Source organism: Microcebus murinus, chromosome 21 (genome assembly GCF_040939455.1).
Source record: "Microcebus murinus isolate Inina chromosome 21, M.murinus_Inina_mat1.0, whole genome shotgun sequence".
In the NCBI taxonomy this organism is placed as follows: Eukaryota; Metazoa; Chordata; class Mammalia; order Primates; family Cheirogaleidae; genus Microcebus; species Microcebus murinus.
Genome location: NC_134124.1, coordinates 7,423,363 through 7,439,622, shown reverse-complemented (window position 1 = coordinate 7,439,622; position 16,260 = coordinate 7,423,363). Strand labels below are relative to the sequence as shown.

Genomic DNA, 16,260 nt, shown 5'->3' with positions numbered 1-16,260 from the left:
AGGATATACTGAAAAATCTTGAAGCACTTTGAGAAATTTATCTTTTTGAAAACCTCCATATGTAAATTACCTGACTCCGCATCCTCATCAATATATAATTCTTTATTTTTCCATAAGGCTCAGCAAGCTTGAGGACAGCACTGTCAGAATAGCCAGAATGGGGTAAATTGCTGAGATGTATCACACGTCCAAGCTCTTGCTTTTGATCAAACTTCTGATCTGGCTTCCCTTCAGGTTTCTTTAATAAACAAAAAAAGGGGCAGTTGTACTATAATTAATAGTCAACAGTTAAGAATAGTCTAGCTGTTAGCAACAATCTTAAATAACCAGTTGAAAAATATTAAAATGATGTATTAAACTGATAAACAACATGAACAAAAAATAGGTAATACCTTTATTCTTTTATACTTCTGAGATAAATGAACTCTCACTGGCTTGCCAAATACTAACGCTGGTGTGGTTGTATAATAATCCACTGCAGCCTGAGCATCCTCTGTGGTTGCCATTTCAATAAAAGCCTGTAAATGTACAAAAAAAGACTTCTAAAAAACATTGCCTCAAATCTTTCTAGATAATATATTTAATCACTAAACTGAAAGTATTTTTAAGAATTGAAAAACAAAAAACCAATGCCACCAATTTGCTATTTTATTAACAGGCCATCTCCAATTATATTCATGTTTCTAAATTATATTATCATTTATTATGCCTATTAGATTGAAATGACTTGGCACCATTTTGTTATAGATCTGAAATGGCTTTTCGAAGAATTTTCCTTTTACAGTTCTTATAGTAGTATGATAATAAAGACAATTACTATTTCAGGATAACAATTTATAAAGATAATAGTAATCCATCATTAGTACTCAAATATTATTGACATATATAAACTACTGGCTTTTTCCTCTATTATACTCCAAATTGATGATTTAAGATCCCATTATTTCCTTTTCTAATACAAAATCATTTAATCCCTTTAAGTAAATATATATCAGTAAAATGAATAAATAATACCCTTCTTTCAACTCATACCTCATTAATTTTATTTAGAATCAAATGATTTGAAATGACTCCAAATGGTTCCACAAGCTGTAACAGTTGGTATCTCAAGTTTTTCCCTCGTTGAAAATCCATGATGTGAACGACTCGGCTAGTTTCCTATCAGAAAGGAAAAAACCAAGTCATTAAAAGTCTCTTTAAAGCAATATGAAACTGGTTATGCACTAGAACTTTTATAGTCTAATGTATAGTGTACAATTAACCAGAAGAAAGTAAGTAGTTGAAATATTAACTCATAACTTCATAAATTTCACTGGCTTTCTGGCTATAACCAAATGGTTATACTATATCAAAGTTTCAGAAGATAATCTCTACAGTAGTTTTTATATTGAATACTGTGTATATAACTAGACAGCAAAGTTTCTAAGATGCTGAATCAAGGTGAGACCTTTAGACCACAGGTATATAAAAATGAAAAATTTAACTATTATCAAAGTCATAAAAAAACCTGATTGCTTTCAAACTACAGCAGTGTTCCTATCTATAGTAAAGACCACAATACAGATTTAATCAGTAAAGACTTAAGTCAAGCCACGTTCCCCAAACTGTATGGTAAAAGCAAGAGCTATATTACTGACCACTCTGCCTTTCTGCATGTGTCTAGGTCCTTGCAGGTTCCCATTTCCAGCACCTTTATGGGAAGAAAAATATTCTTTTTAGTCTTTTTAAGCTATTTTAAGTGAAAAAATGGACATCTTTCAAACACAAATGAAAAGCATATTACCAATCTTTGCATGCAATATTATTTTCCAGTAACATTTGAGCCTTCTTTTGCCTATAATCACTGCATTTAATTTTTATGGTAAAGTTATCAGGGAAGGCTGGGCACGGTGGCTCACGCTTGTAATCCTAGCACTCTGGGATGCCCAGGTGGGCAGATTGCTCGAAGTCAGGAGTTCGAAACCAGCCTGAGCAAGAGCGAGACCCTGTCTCTACTATAAATAGAAAGAAATTAATTGGCCAACTAATATATCTAGAATAAATTAGCCGGGCATGGTGGCGCATGCCTGTAGTCCCAGCTTGTCGGGAGGATGAAGCAGGATTGCTTGAGCCCAGGAGTTTGAGGTTGCTGTGAGCTAGGCTGATACCACAGCACTCACTCCAGCCTGGGCAACAAAGCGAGACTCTGTCTCAAAAAAAAAAAAAGTTATCAGGGAAAAGTGACATGAATTTTGTATAATCACCCAGATTTCCTCTTGGTCCAACTGCTGGTCCCCCAAGATGAAATGAGGGAGGTGGAGGTCCCAAGATTCCTGGGGCTGGGTTTGTAGATTGCTGCAACATGAAGGGATCACCCCTAGTAATACGAAGACATAAAATATAAGAGCATGATAAAAAGTCCATTGGAAACAATTAAGACTTTATTGCTAAAGCACCTCTTGCATGACTATGACCACTTCAATGTTTCCAGACATCTATGTGTCAAGTAACTAGGCAAAAATCTATATTAACAACAGAAGAATAAAAATTACTATATAAAGTATTTGCTAAATATTTTATCAATCAACTACAGTGAATTTTATCAACCTTATTTTCAGTAAAGAAATTCCAAAAATATTTTTATTTATGAAATGTTCAAAGTTAAACCTGAATCTGTACATTATCTCCTTTACAAACAGTAGCTTAAAAAATGTTTTAACTTACATTGTGTGCAATCAATTACATTCCGTACATTGATCTCCTTTACAAACAGTAGCTTAAAAAATTTTAACTTACATTGTGTGTCCTGTATCATTGTCAGGATTCCATTCTGGGTAGCTTTAAAAAGACCAGAAAATTAACTTTAAAATAAAACTGTCCTTTTCACAAAGTAGCCTCGTTTGGCCTCTAAAATAGAGATCATTTATTAGTAAAGTTATCTGAGAGTCTACATGTTAGAAATATTAGTTTTAAAGCATGTCCTATAAATATTTCAAAAGGAAAATTTCAGAAATTCAAAATAATCCAAATTGAGAATAAACTTTTGTATTGCTTGCAAATGTAGGTAATATATGTTTAAATTAAATTTTTCCTGTATTTGTTAAAAATCTTAAGAAGGAAAAGTGTTGCACAAGGAATTAGAAATGTGGATGACATAGAAACCAGAACAAGACCACAGATTTGCCTTCTTCAATATTAAATACCAACAACAGAGTTGCATTGTGACATTAGAAAGAAAGGACAGCCCTAACAGAGTTAGGTATATGTGAAAACTGCAATTCCAGTGAACAATGGGACTGTGTGCTGCTTGTGCAGGAAGTTTCTTTAGGAATTCCATTTCATGGTAGCAGCTTAAACTCAGAACCAAAGGCATCTCAAAAGCAAAAAATATGTTATTAAGGATTTTCCTTGACAACTAATTAGAATCTTTTAATGACCCCCTCCCTCTCTTTTCTCTATCTTCTATATTTTTAGAGCATGTTATTATTTAAAATGCTATTAGGAATCCATTCTACATATCAAATGTTATCTTTCACTAAGCCTATTACAAATTATTTCAGTTTGTATAAAAAAAGATCAATGTGTATCCTAGAAATAATATTAACAAAGTACTGCTATCACTGCTTCTAATACTCAATATAAGGTTTCCAGATCTAAACATTTTATTTGTAATTAGTATTGCCTAGACAGTATCAACTATGTGATAACAACATTGTGGATATTACAAGTAAATGACGAACTCCCAAAGACCAATAATGGCTGTTTCTGATTCACGATAAGGATGCTTTAAAGGTATTTCAAACTCCTACATTTCAAGAAGAAGCTGGCATCGACGACTGTGACTTGCTCCATTGATATGTTGACTCCACTCCTGCAGCAAAGTAAATTAGTAGAATTAACAAAAATAAAGCTAAAATATTTTCATCTGAACCATTCAAACTCTAGGATGTTAATGTCTATGCAGTACCACAGGCTATACAAACACCTGCCCATTCATTAAATCACACTGATTTAATTTAAAACTATTTCTCTGAATCCCTGAAGCTTGATCCTGCCCTCAAATACGCTATGCACATTCTTGGAAAAACTGGATAACTTGGTCAACATACTTAGAGACTTGATAAGGAAAAGATAAAGAGTTAATAAAGATCAAGAGTAGTAACTGACCTTGAGATCAGCAAGGCATATTAATTTCTACTACAGACCATACTACGGACCATTGTATATTAATAGAACTGGTATTTTATAGCACTCTAAATGATAAAATATCCATGTTTATATCTACTCTTCTAGGAAATATATGCTATAAATGTGAATGATTATTTAAAAATAGAATCTTTAATTCAGCCTGTGAGGCATGTTTCAAGTGCACTACATACTAAATATGTAGTGAAAAATGCACCATGATTAGCACGGCCATAGAAAGCTAACATAATTCAACAGGAATGGCTTATCTAGAAAATGATCTCCATTTATCAAAGTATTAAGCTGCCATTGTATTTCCCTAAAATAAAGAAGTAAATTTAAGGAATGCCTATTTCCAAATTTCAGGGAGGAAAACATTACATTTTACTATTTGTGCCTTTGTGGTTTATTTTGAATTTGAAGGAATTAACTTTATTTTATTCAAATAAATTTTACTGTCTATAGGAAAAGAAACCCCAATATAAATGAGTTAACTGTTTAGGCAATATATGAAAGAGTTGGGGAAAGTAGGCTCTGATGCTAGGTTACACTTCCAAAATGCATATTATATGTGAATCCTTGGATCACATTATTTAAATTCACTGGGAAAATATTCTCATAGGGCTGTTGTGAAAAGCAAATGAGTTAGAGTCTGCTTATCAGACTCTTGCAAGGCAATGGGAAGTGCTGAAACAAAGCAAAATACCCTCCCCCCAACTGCTGCATGTATTGCACTGTTTTGGAATTCCTGCTTTTACAACTATTATTGATGCTTCACAAATTGAGGCAATTTCTGTAAAAACCAACACTACCTAATACCATTACATTTGAATATAAAACATGGCTAGGAAATGTGTTTTTAAAGGGTGGGGGGTGTCTCACTTAGAGCTGGGCTAAAATAAGGCACAAGATATTCCTTTTTTGAAAGGCTTGGTATTTTATAAAAGAATGGTATTATAAATGGGATCCTAATTTTGGAAACACTGACTTATACTACAACAGTTCACATTCATTCCCATGCCCTGATAGAATTAACTAAAATCCTATGAAATAACTAAGATGGAACACATCCAAATAGATAGTACTTCCTTAGAACGTGGGAAGCTATCAAATACTATTCCCATGTTTTTCAAAGCTAGATTGTCTTTTTAAAATAATGGCTAACAGGCTGGGCACGGTAGCTCACACCTGTAATCCCAGTGCTTTGGGAGGCCAAAGTAGGAGAATCGCTTGAGCCCAAAGTCAAGACCAGCCAACAGCCTGGGCAACATAGCAACGATAGACTTGTTGGAGATCATTTTTAAAATGGCTATAAGCAGTAACAGCCATAGATAGGTAAAGTCCACAAAATTCAGAAGGATTAAACAAATTAAACATTAACTTAGAACTTTGTCAACTAAAAAACCTTCAGAATTTATTAAAAATATTCTTAAGTAGTAGTGTTTTGGAAAAAGAAATGTCATCCTATTAGGCATGCTTCTAATTCATAGCAGAGTCAAAGGATACACAGTTGAACAGAAATTATATCCAATCCCCCATGTTTTTTAAAGATTCAAACTTATGGTAAAAGTGTGGCTCATCTTTTAAAGTGTTCAAAGGAAGGCTAAGATGAGAAAAATCAGTCATTTACCTCCCAAACCCACTCATTACTAATCTGTACTACCATACCTGAGCTCTTACTGTTTGGTTTATGGTAAGGACTAAGCAAAAGGGTTTTTAACACCTATATCCTTGGATTCTAAACTGAACTAATTCTCACATCAGATTAACAAAGAATAAGGACTCACTTTTTGAATCCAGAAGCTGCTGTAAGAAAACTACATTCACCTTGATGTATTTGGGCTACCTTAATTTATATAAACAAAGAATAATTTGGAAAGCACTTCCAGAATGGCAGAATAAAGAATAATTTACGGGCTTTTAGAATAATACTAAAAGAAAAAATATAAACTCAAGTGACAAGACAGCCAAAGGGCTGTAGTGGGGAATTTTAAGTGAAAGGAAACTAAGGAAAGTTTGAGATTGTGTAGGAAAGCAACTTGACGGTCTAAAATTACCTAGAAAGAAATAAAAGCAACAGCATTACTTAAAGTCACCTAAAAATATCAAAAATGATACTCCATGATGACAAATTAGATGTTTTGCACCTAAGTTTATCTCATAGTAAGAACTTCTGATCATGTAGACTATTTAACATTACCACTAAGTGAAAAGAACAGATTTTCCAAGTTATGCAGCAATACCAGAGAGCAGGATTAAATGTTTAAAAAATTTTCATTATCTACTTCTACCACAGGAATTTTCTATAATGGTGTTTCTGTATCAGTTATAAAATGAGAAGAGTTCACTGCCAAAGTGAAATTTTAATTATTTTTTTTTCAATAATCCACATATATAGAAAACCTGTTAAAGCAACTAGAAATTTTTAAAAATTCATGTATTTAAAACTTCTTAAAAGTGGTCGAATTTAAAAATATCATAAATTTTGTAAACCAAATAAAAGGCCTCTAAAATAGTTCTTAAATGTACTATTTTGATGTAATACCCAAAGTAGCTAGAACCTAAGCATTTTTATAGGCTGAAAGTATCATACTAGGGTAGGGTATCTTACTCTTGAATCCAATGTTTCATCAAATATTTAAAAACTGCTCTTTTGTTAATTTAAATCCACTTAAGTTATTAGCCTTCTTCAGGAAATAGAAGGCAGTAAAAGTTGAAGAGAAAAGAATGATATACAAAACATAAACTTTTCTCTAATGTGAGTCCTCTCATGGTTTCCTTTTGTGTTCCTTTATGATGTCCCAACAGCTTTATGACTCCAGTAGCAAAGATTTTAAGTCCCTTAAAATCACTTTCATTTGAAACACACTGCAACTATATTTTCCTCGGAATTTAGAGATCCTTTCTGAGCACATTGGTCATATTGCCCTTTCTACTATTATTTCTTTATAAACAGGCAAGACGTAACAAATAAAAAATTGGAGTCACCAAAGCTTAATGGACTTTTTATCAATTCACACCAGACCTAAAACCTGAAGTTTAATATTGAACAAAAACCATAAATTCCATAATATATTAAACATATCCAACAGATTTAGAAAAAGGTAACAAGCAAAACATCTACCGAGACTTGCTGACTTTTATGGGTTCTGTTTCTTAAATGAAAATAAAATTATAAACCTAAATTTAGCATTTGTGAATTTACTTTTGTATGTATTAGAGAGTAAAAGACAAAACTGACATCCCAACATAGAAAAGGGAGTGACTGGTAACACTAAGGATATGATTTAGTCTACTAAAAAATACTCACTAAAAAATGCATATCAAAGGAATAGATATGGAAAAGAAAATGACCCTTCCAGATGTTACTGTAGAGAAAAACCCATAACAGTAACCATCAAATCAATTTCATGGCAGCAACTTGTTCCAGTTAAGTAGAGTAACTATACAGTACATCAGGAAAAATGGATGGTCACAGATTACAGATCAAGCTAATGGGGTGCTATATTGTTGACTTCATGTCAACTGCACTGTATGCTTGAAAAAAAAAAACCAGTGAGAATGAATAACACTGAAAAAGTTGAAAGAGAAGGGACAACATATTTTAAAGGGCATTTTTAAAAAGTTCCCATTTTGCCAGATGTGATAATTAAAGCAAAGGAGAATTAGATTTTTTTTTCAAATGACTATAGCAGAAGTCTAAGCCTAACTCAGAAAAAGAATTTGTTTACGAGGAACATAGAGCAGGATACTGTAGTAGTTGATTTGTCCAAGTCTCTAAAGGGATAGATGCAATATGGGATAATAAAAAGTGAGTTCTGAAGTATGTTTAAGAAAGTTGTGGAAAAGGAGAAAAAAAATGATGAAAAATTTCAGTCATAGCATGAGAGTTTGTGTTAAAGGGAAATTAAAAAAGGAAGAATGAACTAATCTAAAATATGAAACATACTGAAACAAACACCAGGGCTCTACATTAACTTTCCCTGTAGCCACAGATAAAGAAAAAAAGAGAATTGTTCAAGAATACATCTTTACTACATACAAATCAGCAATCAAGACAGATGGAGAGCTGAAATCTAGCATCCTGAATGGTAGAGCACATTGACTGCAAAAAAATACTTAAAACAATTCAACAAAGCAGACAAAAAACCTGCTTAAATATATGATTAAGAAGAACATATTGATGCCAAAAACCAACAAGATAATCCCAGTGGATGACAGCTTTGTGGCCAGAAGTAATCTAGGCAGATTGTATTAATGTAAAGCCCTGGTTTAAAATGCTCAAAAACAATTACCTTCCAAATAAAGTATTCTCAAAAGTAAAAAATTCTCGATCAACTCAGTGTCATCAGACTACAGAATTAGAGTAAAAGATATAGGTAAATACAGAATAGTCACTAAAATGTAAAAGAAATTAGAAGCATCTGTTGCATTAACTCACCTTATTAGAATGAACTGGCAAATCACATATAGAGCACAGATGGGGATAACCCTTCGGTAAGAGTCCATGGAAGTCTTCAATATTGCTACTTGGAGGAGCGCCCCTCTTTTTCTCAAAGAGAGATCTCTCTTGTAAGGGGCCAGGACCACGTCCCATTCTCTCATACTCACTGTCAAATTTATGATAGTTATGCGAGGTCTCACCAAAAAAAGAATCATCCCTACACCTTTCTCCATCTCTTAATCTGTCATCTTCATAATCCATTCTGTCATAATAACCAGATTCTTGAGAACGACTTCCATGGTCATAATCAAGCACTGGGTTGAGACTAGGACCACGATCATCAAAACTATCTCTTCTAAAGTGCCTTTTTTCTTCCCAATCATCCCTAGGTACTCTGTATGGTGGCTCCCGTGTAGCAGATCTGCCATCTCTACCATAACTCAATGTAGGGCCTTCTTCAGTTCTCCTCCTTTTAAGCTGCAGAAGGATTTGGGGCAAATTCTCAGGAGTAATCTTGTCCTCTGGATAACGACTCAGTTCATCTAAGTCTCTAGCAGACAAACCAAAGCTGGCCAAAATGTTACTGGCCTGGTCTGCATCTCCACGGTGTTGAGAAGATAAAGGGAGTGGACCTCTACTTCCAATGTTAAATATAGACTGCAAATTATGGGAAGAAGTACTAGCAGAAGACAGTGCACTATGAGCTCCTTGTTGATTCAATGAAGAACTCATTCCAAGATTCATTAAGCTAGCAAGGCGTGCAGTACCCTGGTTCATCCTTCCAAGAGATGCTGGCATACTTAAAGACTGGGTAGCAGCAGCAAGAAGGCCTATTCCTGCCGCAGACAGGTCACGCCCATGACCCTGTGAGTCCCTACCGAGAGATGACTGCTGGAATGACTTGGACATTGTAGAACTATCTCTTGTCTATTTTATAGATTTTAAAAAAATTTTTTTAAAGACGGCCAAAAAGAAAGCTCAAACTAGAAAGCTAGGTTAACTTTGCTTCAAAAAATGGTAACGCCAAGAAAAAGGATCAATAAGGACTGTAGAATCTTCTTCAAGCTGAGAACCAGCAGACAACTCTGTAGAAAAATAAGCAATTTTAGTCATAAATCCCTTTAAGTAGATGCCGTTTTTTTAAGAAAAAAATCTTATGCATCATGTTGATTAAAAAAAAACCATTTAAGATCTCAAACTTACAAGGAATTTATTACATATCTTAAACAGATTCCAGATGTATGCAGAGCCTGCATATGGATATTTAAAAAGTAGTCTTTCACGCTAAAGTTTAACTATTAAAGGGAATTTCATACTGAGTTTAAAAACATTTAAATCGAAGGGTTAGATGTCTGAGCACATCAAAATTTCAGCAAAAATATAGATGGGTTTCTTCTTTTAGAAGAATAAAAATACACCCTATATAGTATGATGCTTAAGTTCCAGAAGACTAAAAACAAAAAAATCAAGGTCAGCAAGTCAAAGATGAATCAGCTGTATTGTGCTTTGGAAAATGAGACCTATTATCACTATCAGAAAGAACCAAGTAAAATCACAAGTAAATGAAGCTTAGGTGTCAAGTACCTAGTATAAGATCTAAGACCAAACATCATAGCTGAGACCTTTATGTAGCAAAATCAATTTGAGGTGAAGACAGATGTGAATAAGAAAAATAAGTCATTTCCTACAGTTTTTAAGGATTTCTGCCCAAATTTAAGTCATACAACTAACTGCCTTCTTACTGACCATCCTACACCAGGCAGTACTTACTTGGTATCTAATCTTACAAGGTAAGGAGAACTCTGGTCAGTACTGAAATAGGAGCACTCTCAAGGAAAAAAACCTAGGTACAGTAAATATAGGTATGATTTAAAGAAAGGAAATTTCCCAAGTTACATCCACCAGTACTCATTTAACGCTCAGGGTTACAACACATCTAGAGCTCAAAACAGGTAAAAATGAAAATGAGATCTTGTTACACACATTCCTGTAAACTTTTCACAAGAATAACCCAATCACCTGGAGAATTTAAGTTCTAAAAATTAAGATCCCCCAAGATGTGTTTCTGGATGAAATTATTTTCATTTTTTTCTTAAATCATTAGCATTGTGCCTGAGAAACTGTCACATAAGAATATGCAAATAATTTACATGAGTCTCATAAAATATTCATTAAAAGATGTACATAACAAATGTCCTTGGTGAAACAATTTTATAATCACAACTACATACAGAGGTAAATCAGAAGTTGTTTGCTACAGAATTCTATTATGAGGCGTTGCTAAGTTTTGTATGTCTGATCATTAATACACCTAAGCACTAGTAGTTTAACATGTTAAACTTTATTACAGTAAAAACCAGACAATATTCAATAGGTACAAGTCTATTATGGGACCAATTCCACCAATGATAGATTAAAGCAAGGATATACTAGACGAATACAGTGGCTGAGGAAGTATTAAAAAAGTTACAGGCAAGAAAGATGTAGATATAATAATGTTAAAAAAGACACAGAAATGCTACCAGAGGTGGCTGGAGTTACAGAAGATGTTTTTGCACACCAAGTAAGATGAATTTGAGACACCAAAGAAACTAGTTCTAGATGAGATCCACTATGTAAACTACTTAAGCTTTCAGATAAGACTAATAAAGACATGTTCATTTCTTTGGATGAAAGTTTCTTTGAAATGTCTTATAAATGCCACAGAATGGTGGTTGAAATGCTATTTAAACACTGGTGGTCCCTGTAATTTTTTTTCTTTGTTTACATATCTGGCTCACCTGAACCTAAATTTTCACATATATTTTTTAAAAAGTCAAAACCTTTAGAAGGTTTGTACAAATAAAAATGTTTAAATATCAGGGTTATTACTGATTGCAGCTTTGACTTTCATGCTATAGTCAAAGCTTTCTACTACTGAAAGGTCAGTCTTTTCAAAGAACTATACTTCTCCCTCACAGAATTTATGATATTATATGTATAATTTTTAAAATGGCCATATTTTAAGGAAATACGGTTAGGTTACAGAGCTCAATTACATTTTTGGTAGTTTATATGAAAACAGTGGATATACAAAAGGAAAAGTTGAGAAGTAAAGGTAAAAGATGATAACCTTATGACAAAACAGAAAATGGATGTCAGAAAAACTTAGAAAAGGGGCAAGACAAACAAATCCCAATGACAACAAATAATTCCATGATGAAAACCTTAGTATTTTTGAGATACTCAAGAGTTTCAACTTAAAATGAAGCTCCATGGTTGGACTTTTGGTCAAACTGCAAATAATTAAACCAACTTCTAAAAATGTTTTTATTAGAACAAAGACATTGAGAGAAATTGGATATGATAACACTGTTGAGAAAGCACTTTTGAAAACGGTTCCTCTATCTCTGATCCAGGTTAAATATAAAATGTACGGGCCATTTTTAAAGGCTCATTTACATGGGATCTGCTGCCTATTAGTACAGTTAGCACAACATTGAGACATTTACTAAATTACTAAAATTGTATAAAAGATTAGCTTTCTTACTCCATGTTTCTTCCCATAATTATAAAATTGCCTTTTCATGGTAAATTGTCCTAGAGGTTAACACAATTTTGAAAATAGCTCCTTTGAGGGGGAAAAAAAATCAATGTCAAAATCCAATTTACCCACTTAAAATCTCTAAATAATAAACTCTAAATGCCCACCAATACAGAAAGCACCTCCACTCCAAGACCAGGAAACATTAAAAACAAAACCTACCACCACCGCAATCTGATCATCAAATCCTTAACAAATGAGTCTAAAACTCATTTTCATAGACAACTTCAAATAATTAACCTAGAACTTCAACCTATTTCATGATAGTTTTAAATGGTCTTAAAAATATTAGCTTCACACTCAACATCTGAACAGATAATATCCCTGTGTTAAAACTGTTATCAGGCCGGGCATGGTGGCTCACGCCTGGCCGAGGCGGGCGGATTGCTCAAGGTCAGGAGTTTGAAAGCAGCCTGAGCAAGAGCAAGACCCCGTCTCTACTATAAATAGAAAGAAATTAATTGGCCAACTAATATATAGAGAAAAAATTAGCCGGGCATGGTGGCACATGCCTGTAGTCTCAGCTACTCGGGAGGCTGAGGCAGCACAATCGCTTGAGCCCAGAAGTTTGAGGTTGCTGTGAGCTAGGCTGATGCCATGGCACTGACTCTAGCCTGGGCAACAAAGAGAGACTCTGTCTCAAAAACAAAAACAAAAAACCTGTTATCAGTTAATAGTCTATCTCCCATTCCATGAGTATCTGATATCCTTTATTAGATTTCTTCTCCAATTAAAAACTAAATATTTCTAAATATTTCTGAAAATGACATAAGTCTGACACGACACACCCTGAAAATTCATGAAGAACAGAAGCAAATGGTTGTTCCAGACCTAGATTTCCTCCTACATAAAATAAAGATTACCTATAAGCCCTTAGTCATTCTTTCAGAGAGTTATTCATAGAAATTAATAAAATGAGCACAAGCCAACTTTAGAATGCATTATAGGAAAAAATAAAATTAAAATTCTGTCCTAACAGTATCTACTACTACCATATGGATCTACATTCTCAATTGTGTGAAATAATTGCTTCTTAAAAACAACTAATCTTAAAGTGGTTCAATAATAACACCTATAAAATCATACAAGATGGCAAGTGGTACAGCAGTAAAAGTAGAGTTACTCAGGGAAAAAAATCTTAACGGTGACATTATTTTAATCTTTGATCTCACATATAAAATATGAGTGCAGTGTCTCATGCCTGTAATCCTACCACTCTGGGTGGCCATGGTGAGAGGAACATTTGAGGCAGGAGTTCAAGACCAGCCTGGGCAACATAGACCCAGTCTCTACCCAAAAAACAAAAACAACAAAACAAAAAAGCTGGGCATGGTGGCATGTACCTATAATAATTCCCAGCTACTCAGGAGGCTCAGCAGAAAGACTGCTCAAGCCCAGGAGCGCAGCTATGATGACTGTGCCAGTGCACTATAGCCTGGGCAACAGAACGAAACTCCAAACTAACAAACATAAGCAAAAGCTAAAAAACTATCTATAGTTTCTTATAATATGTTCCTCTTCTGAATGATAATCACATACAAAAAGGTGGTAAGAAAGTTTCAGATTTGCCAAATGTTCTATTATGACCAAATACTCATGATTTATTAACTTATGTGAAAATAAACTTAATATTGTTTAAGGGAGCAATCAGCAAAACTAATTTAGTAAAAGTATCTTAACCATGTCACTGATAGATGGCAGGGATAGTTTGCTAGCAGTAATGTCAAAGCAGCATCATTTGGAAAGGTAGCGTCTTGATTTTTGTCACTAACCACACAAAAACATTGATTCCTGTGGTCAGGATTTCTTTATTTAAATTTTTCTTCACTTAATCTTATAATGGCTTTATTCAGAATTTACCAACATAGTTTCCATTTTAAAAGTGTTAGAAAATTTTCATTTTATAATGTTTATGTCATATCTTATCAATATAATTTACAACAGTTATTTCATTTAAGGGTTTGCTTTTTGATTATACAATCTGAGGATCTATTCAGTTTTCTTCCTAGAGGTTGAGCCACTTTCAAATCTTATATTCTGTGTTTTTGAGTGTCATAATCTCATCTTGCATGGCATGTGATTGAGTGGCTTCAGAGTTTTTTAAAAATAAAAAACCAGTTATAACTACCCAAAAAAAACAAAGAAAGAAAATGAGGAAAATATCCAGTTATATAGTAAACCCCATAGGAAATAAAACTATTAATTTCAGTTTTATGTAACGTTATGTGCCATTCCACAACAGGAAAGACAAAACATTATAAAGTATAGTGCCGGGCAGGCTGAAAAACAAGCATAATATTTTTAATTGCTTTAAGACTACTACTCTTAATCCATCTGACAGACCTGTAGTCAACTTCTAGTCCACTTCTTGATCCTTAGGCTAATTAATGATAGGTAAATGTTGCAGAGTGGCTTCAGCTGCTGAGAAGATAAGAAAACTTCATGTTAATCAGTAGAAGGCATTCCCACTCAAACCTAGCATAATATTTTCTTCCTCCTAGGCTTAAAATATTTTCCCAGTGACTTTTAATTCGGCATGAAAAAAAATTTTTAGGATAGTCTCACTCTATTGCCTGGGTGAGTGCCTAGCTTCAGCCTAGCTCACTGCAACCTCAAATTCCTGGGATCAAGCAATCCTCCTGCCTCAGCTCCCAAGTAGCCGGGACTAGAGGTTCATGCCAATGCACTCAACTAATTTTTGTATGTTTTTTAGAGATGCAGTCTTCCTTCTGCTCAGGCTGGTCTCAAACTCCTGACCTCAGGTGATCCTCCCACTGGCCTCCCGGAGTGCTAGGATTACAGGTGTGAGCCACCACGCCCAGCCTATGAAATATTTTCAAACTGAAGCTACATAGGAAACTGATTAAAATAAACCCATACCGTAAGATACAAATTATTCCATTTAACTAATAATGTTTACTCTTGATTTATGACACAAACATGACTTTACTCTCTTCTCTACTTAAGCAAATTCAATGGTTTTCCTCAAGGCTCCATTCTACAGCCTTAAGACTTATCCCTCCACTTAATGTTTCCTTCTCTTGACTTCCACAAACATTTGTACAACTCTGATTTCACATATAGTGAATTTTGAGGGCCCAAATGCCTTGATTTTAATCCTGGTTCTACTATAAAGTAATTGTCTGACTTTGAGCAAATTACTTCACATCAGTTTCCTCACATGTAAAATAGAAATAAAAATAATACCTACTTCATAGTAAAAACCAGTCATCATTTTTTTGGTGTGTAATTTGATCCTCATAAAACTAAGAAGGTGAAATTTATTTTTCCTTATTTTTACACAAGAAAAACTTCAGAGGTAAGAGATGCACGTGAACAAGGGGCTTATAAACCTTTCTCACTTGTACTGTACTATTTCATACATCAACTTTAATGTCCTATCGATTTCCATTCAAAGCTGAAATTCAAAGTTGAGCTTTGTCAAACTGGTCCAGGAATCAGCTTAAAAAACCAGATTTAGGCCGGGCGCGGTGGCTCACTCCTGTACTCCTAGCACTCTGGTAGGCCAAGGCGGGTGGATTGCTCAAGGTCAGGAGTTCGAAACCAGCCTGAGCAAAAGTGAGACCTCGTCTCTACTATAAATAGAAATTAATTGGCCAACTAATATATAGAGAAAAAATTAGCTGGGCATGGTGGCGCATGCCTGTAGTCCCAGCTACTCGGGAGGCTGAGGAAGCAGGACTGCTTGAGCCCAGGAGTTTGAGGTTGCTGTGAGCTAGTCTGATGCCATGACACTCACTCTAGCCTGGGCAACAAAGTGAGACTCTGTCTCAACAAAACAAAACAAAACAAAACCAGATTTAAAAACTGGTAGTAACTTTGACAGGTAAGATCATATAAGAGAAACTGATTCTAGTGAAAGTGGACAAATCAAAACCTTTTTCTTCTTCATTCTCTATTGCCAATCTGTGCTTAAATTATCTTCTCATTCTTCAGAATACAGCCCTTATCTTTCTATTCCCTCTGCCATACCTTACAGGAGATCCCTAAACCTGCTGCCTTTCAGCTGGCCTGCTTTCATCCAAGCTCACAGCTTATCATCACCTTC

The 16,260-nt window shown here is 34.4% G+C and overlaps 1 protein-coding gene across 9 annotated transcripts in view; it reads right to left on the bottom strand.

The window, feature by feature from the left end:
* The window catches only part of MATR3 (matrin 3), a 45,780-nt gene that overhangs the window by 7,937 nt on the left and 21,583 nt on the right, over positions 1 to 16,260 (bottom strand). For 2 of the 9 annotated variants that reach the window (XM_075996112.1, XM_012748795.3), the window contains 9 exons: positions 14,535 to 14,612; positions 8,606 to 9,693; positions 3,789 to 3,850; positions 2,776 to 2,817; positions 2,244 to 2,356; positions 1,638 to 1,690; positions 1,033 to 1,158; positions 393 to 518; positions 71 to 238 (listed from right to left, as the gene is read on the bottom strand). In XM_075996112.1, the coding sequence (XP_075852227.1) occupies positions 71 to 238; positions 393 to 518; positions 1,033 to 1,158; positions 1,638 to 1,690; positions 2,244 to 2,356; positions 2,776 to 2,817; positions 3,789 to 3,850; positions 8,606 to 9,517 (1,602 nt within the window). In that variant the 5' untranslated portion in view covers positions 9,518 to 9,693; positions 14,535 to 14,612. The remainder of the gene's footprint in view (positions 1 to 70; positions 239 to 392; positions 519 to 1,032; positions 1,159 to 1,637; positions 1,691 to 2,243; positions 2,357 to 2,775; positions 2,818 to 3,788; positions 3,851 to 8,605; positions 9,694 to 14,534; positions 14,613 to 16,260) is intronic. The other 7 variants (XM_075996115.1, XM_075996114.1, XM_012748794.3 and 4 more) reach the window with 4 other exon arrangements.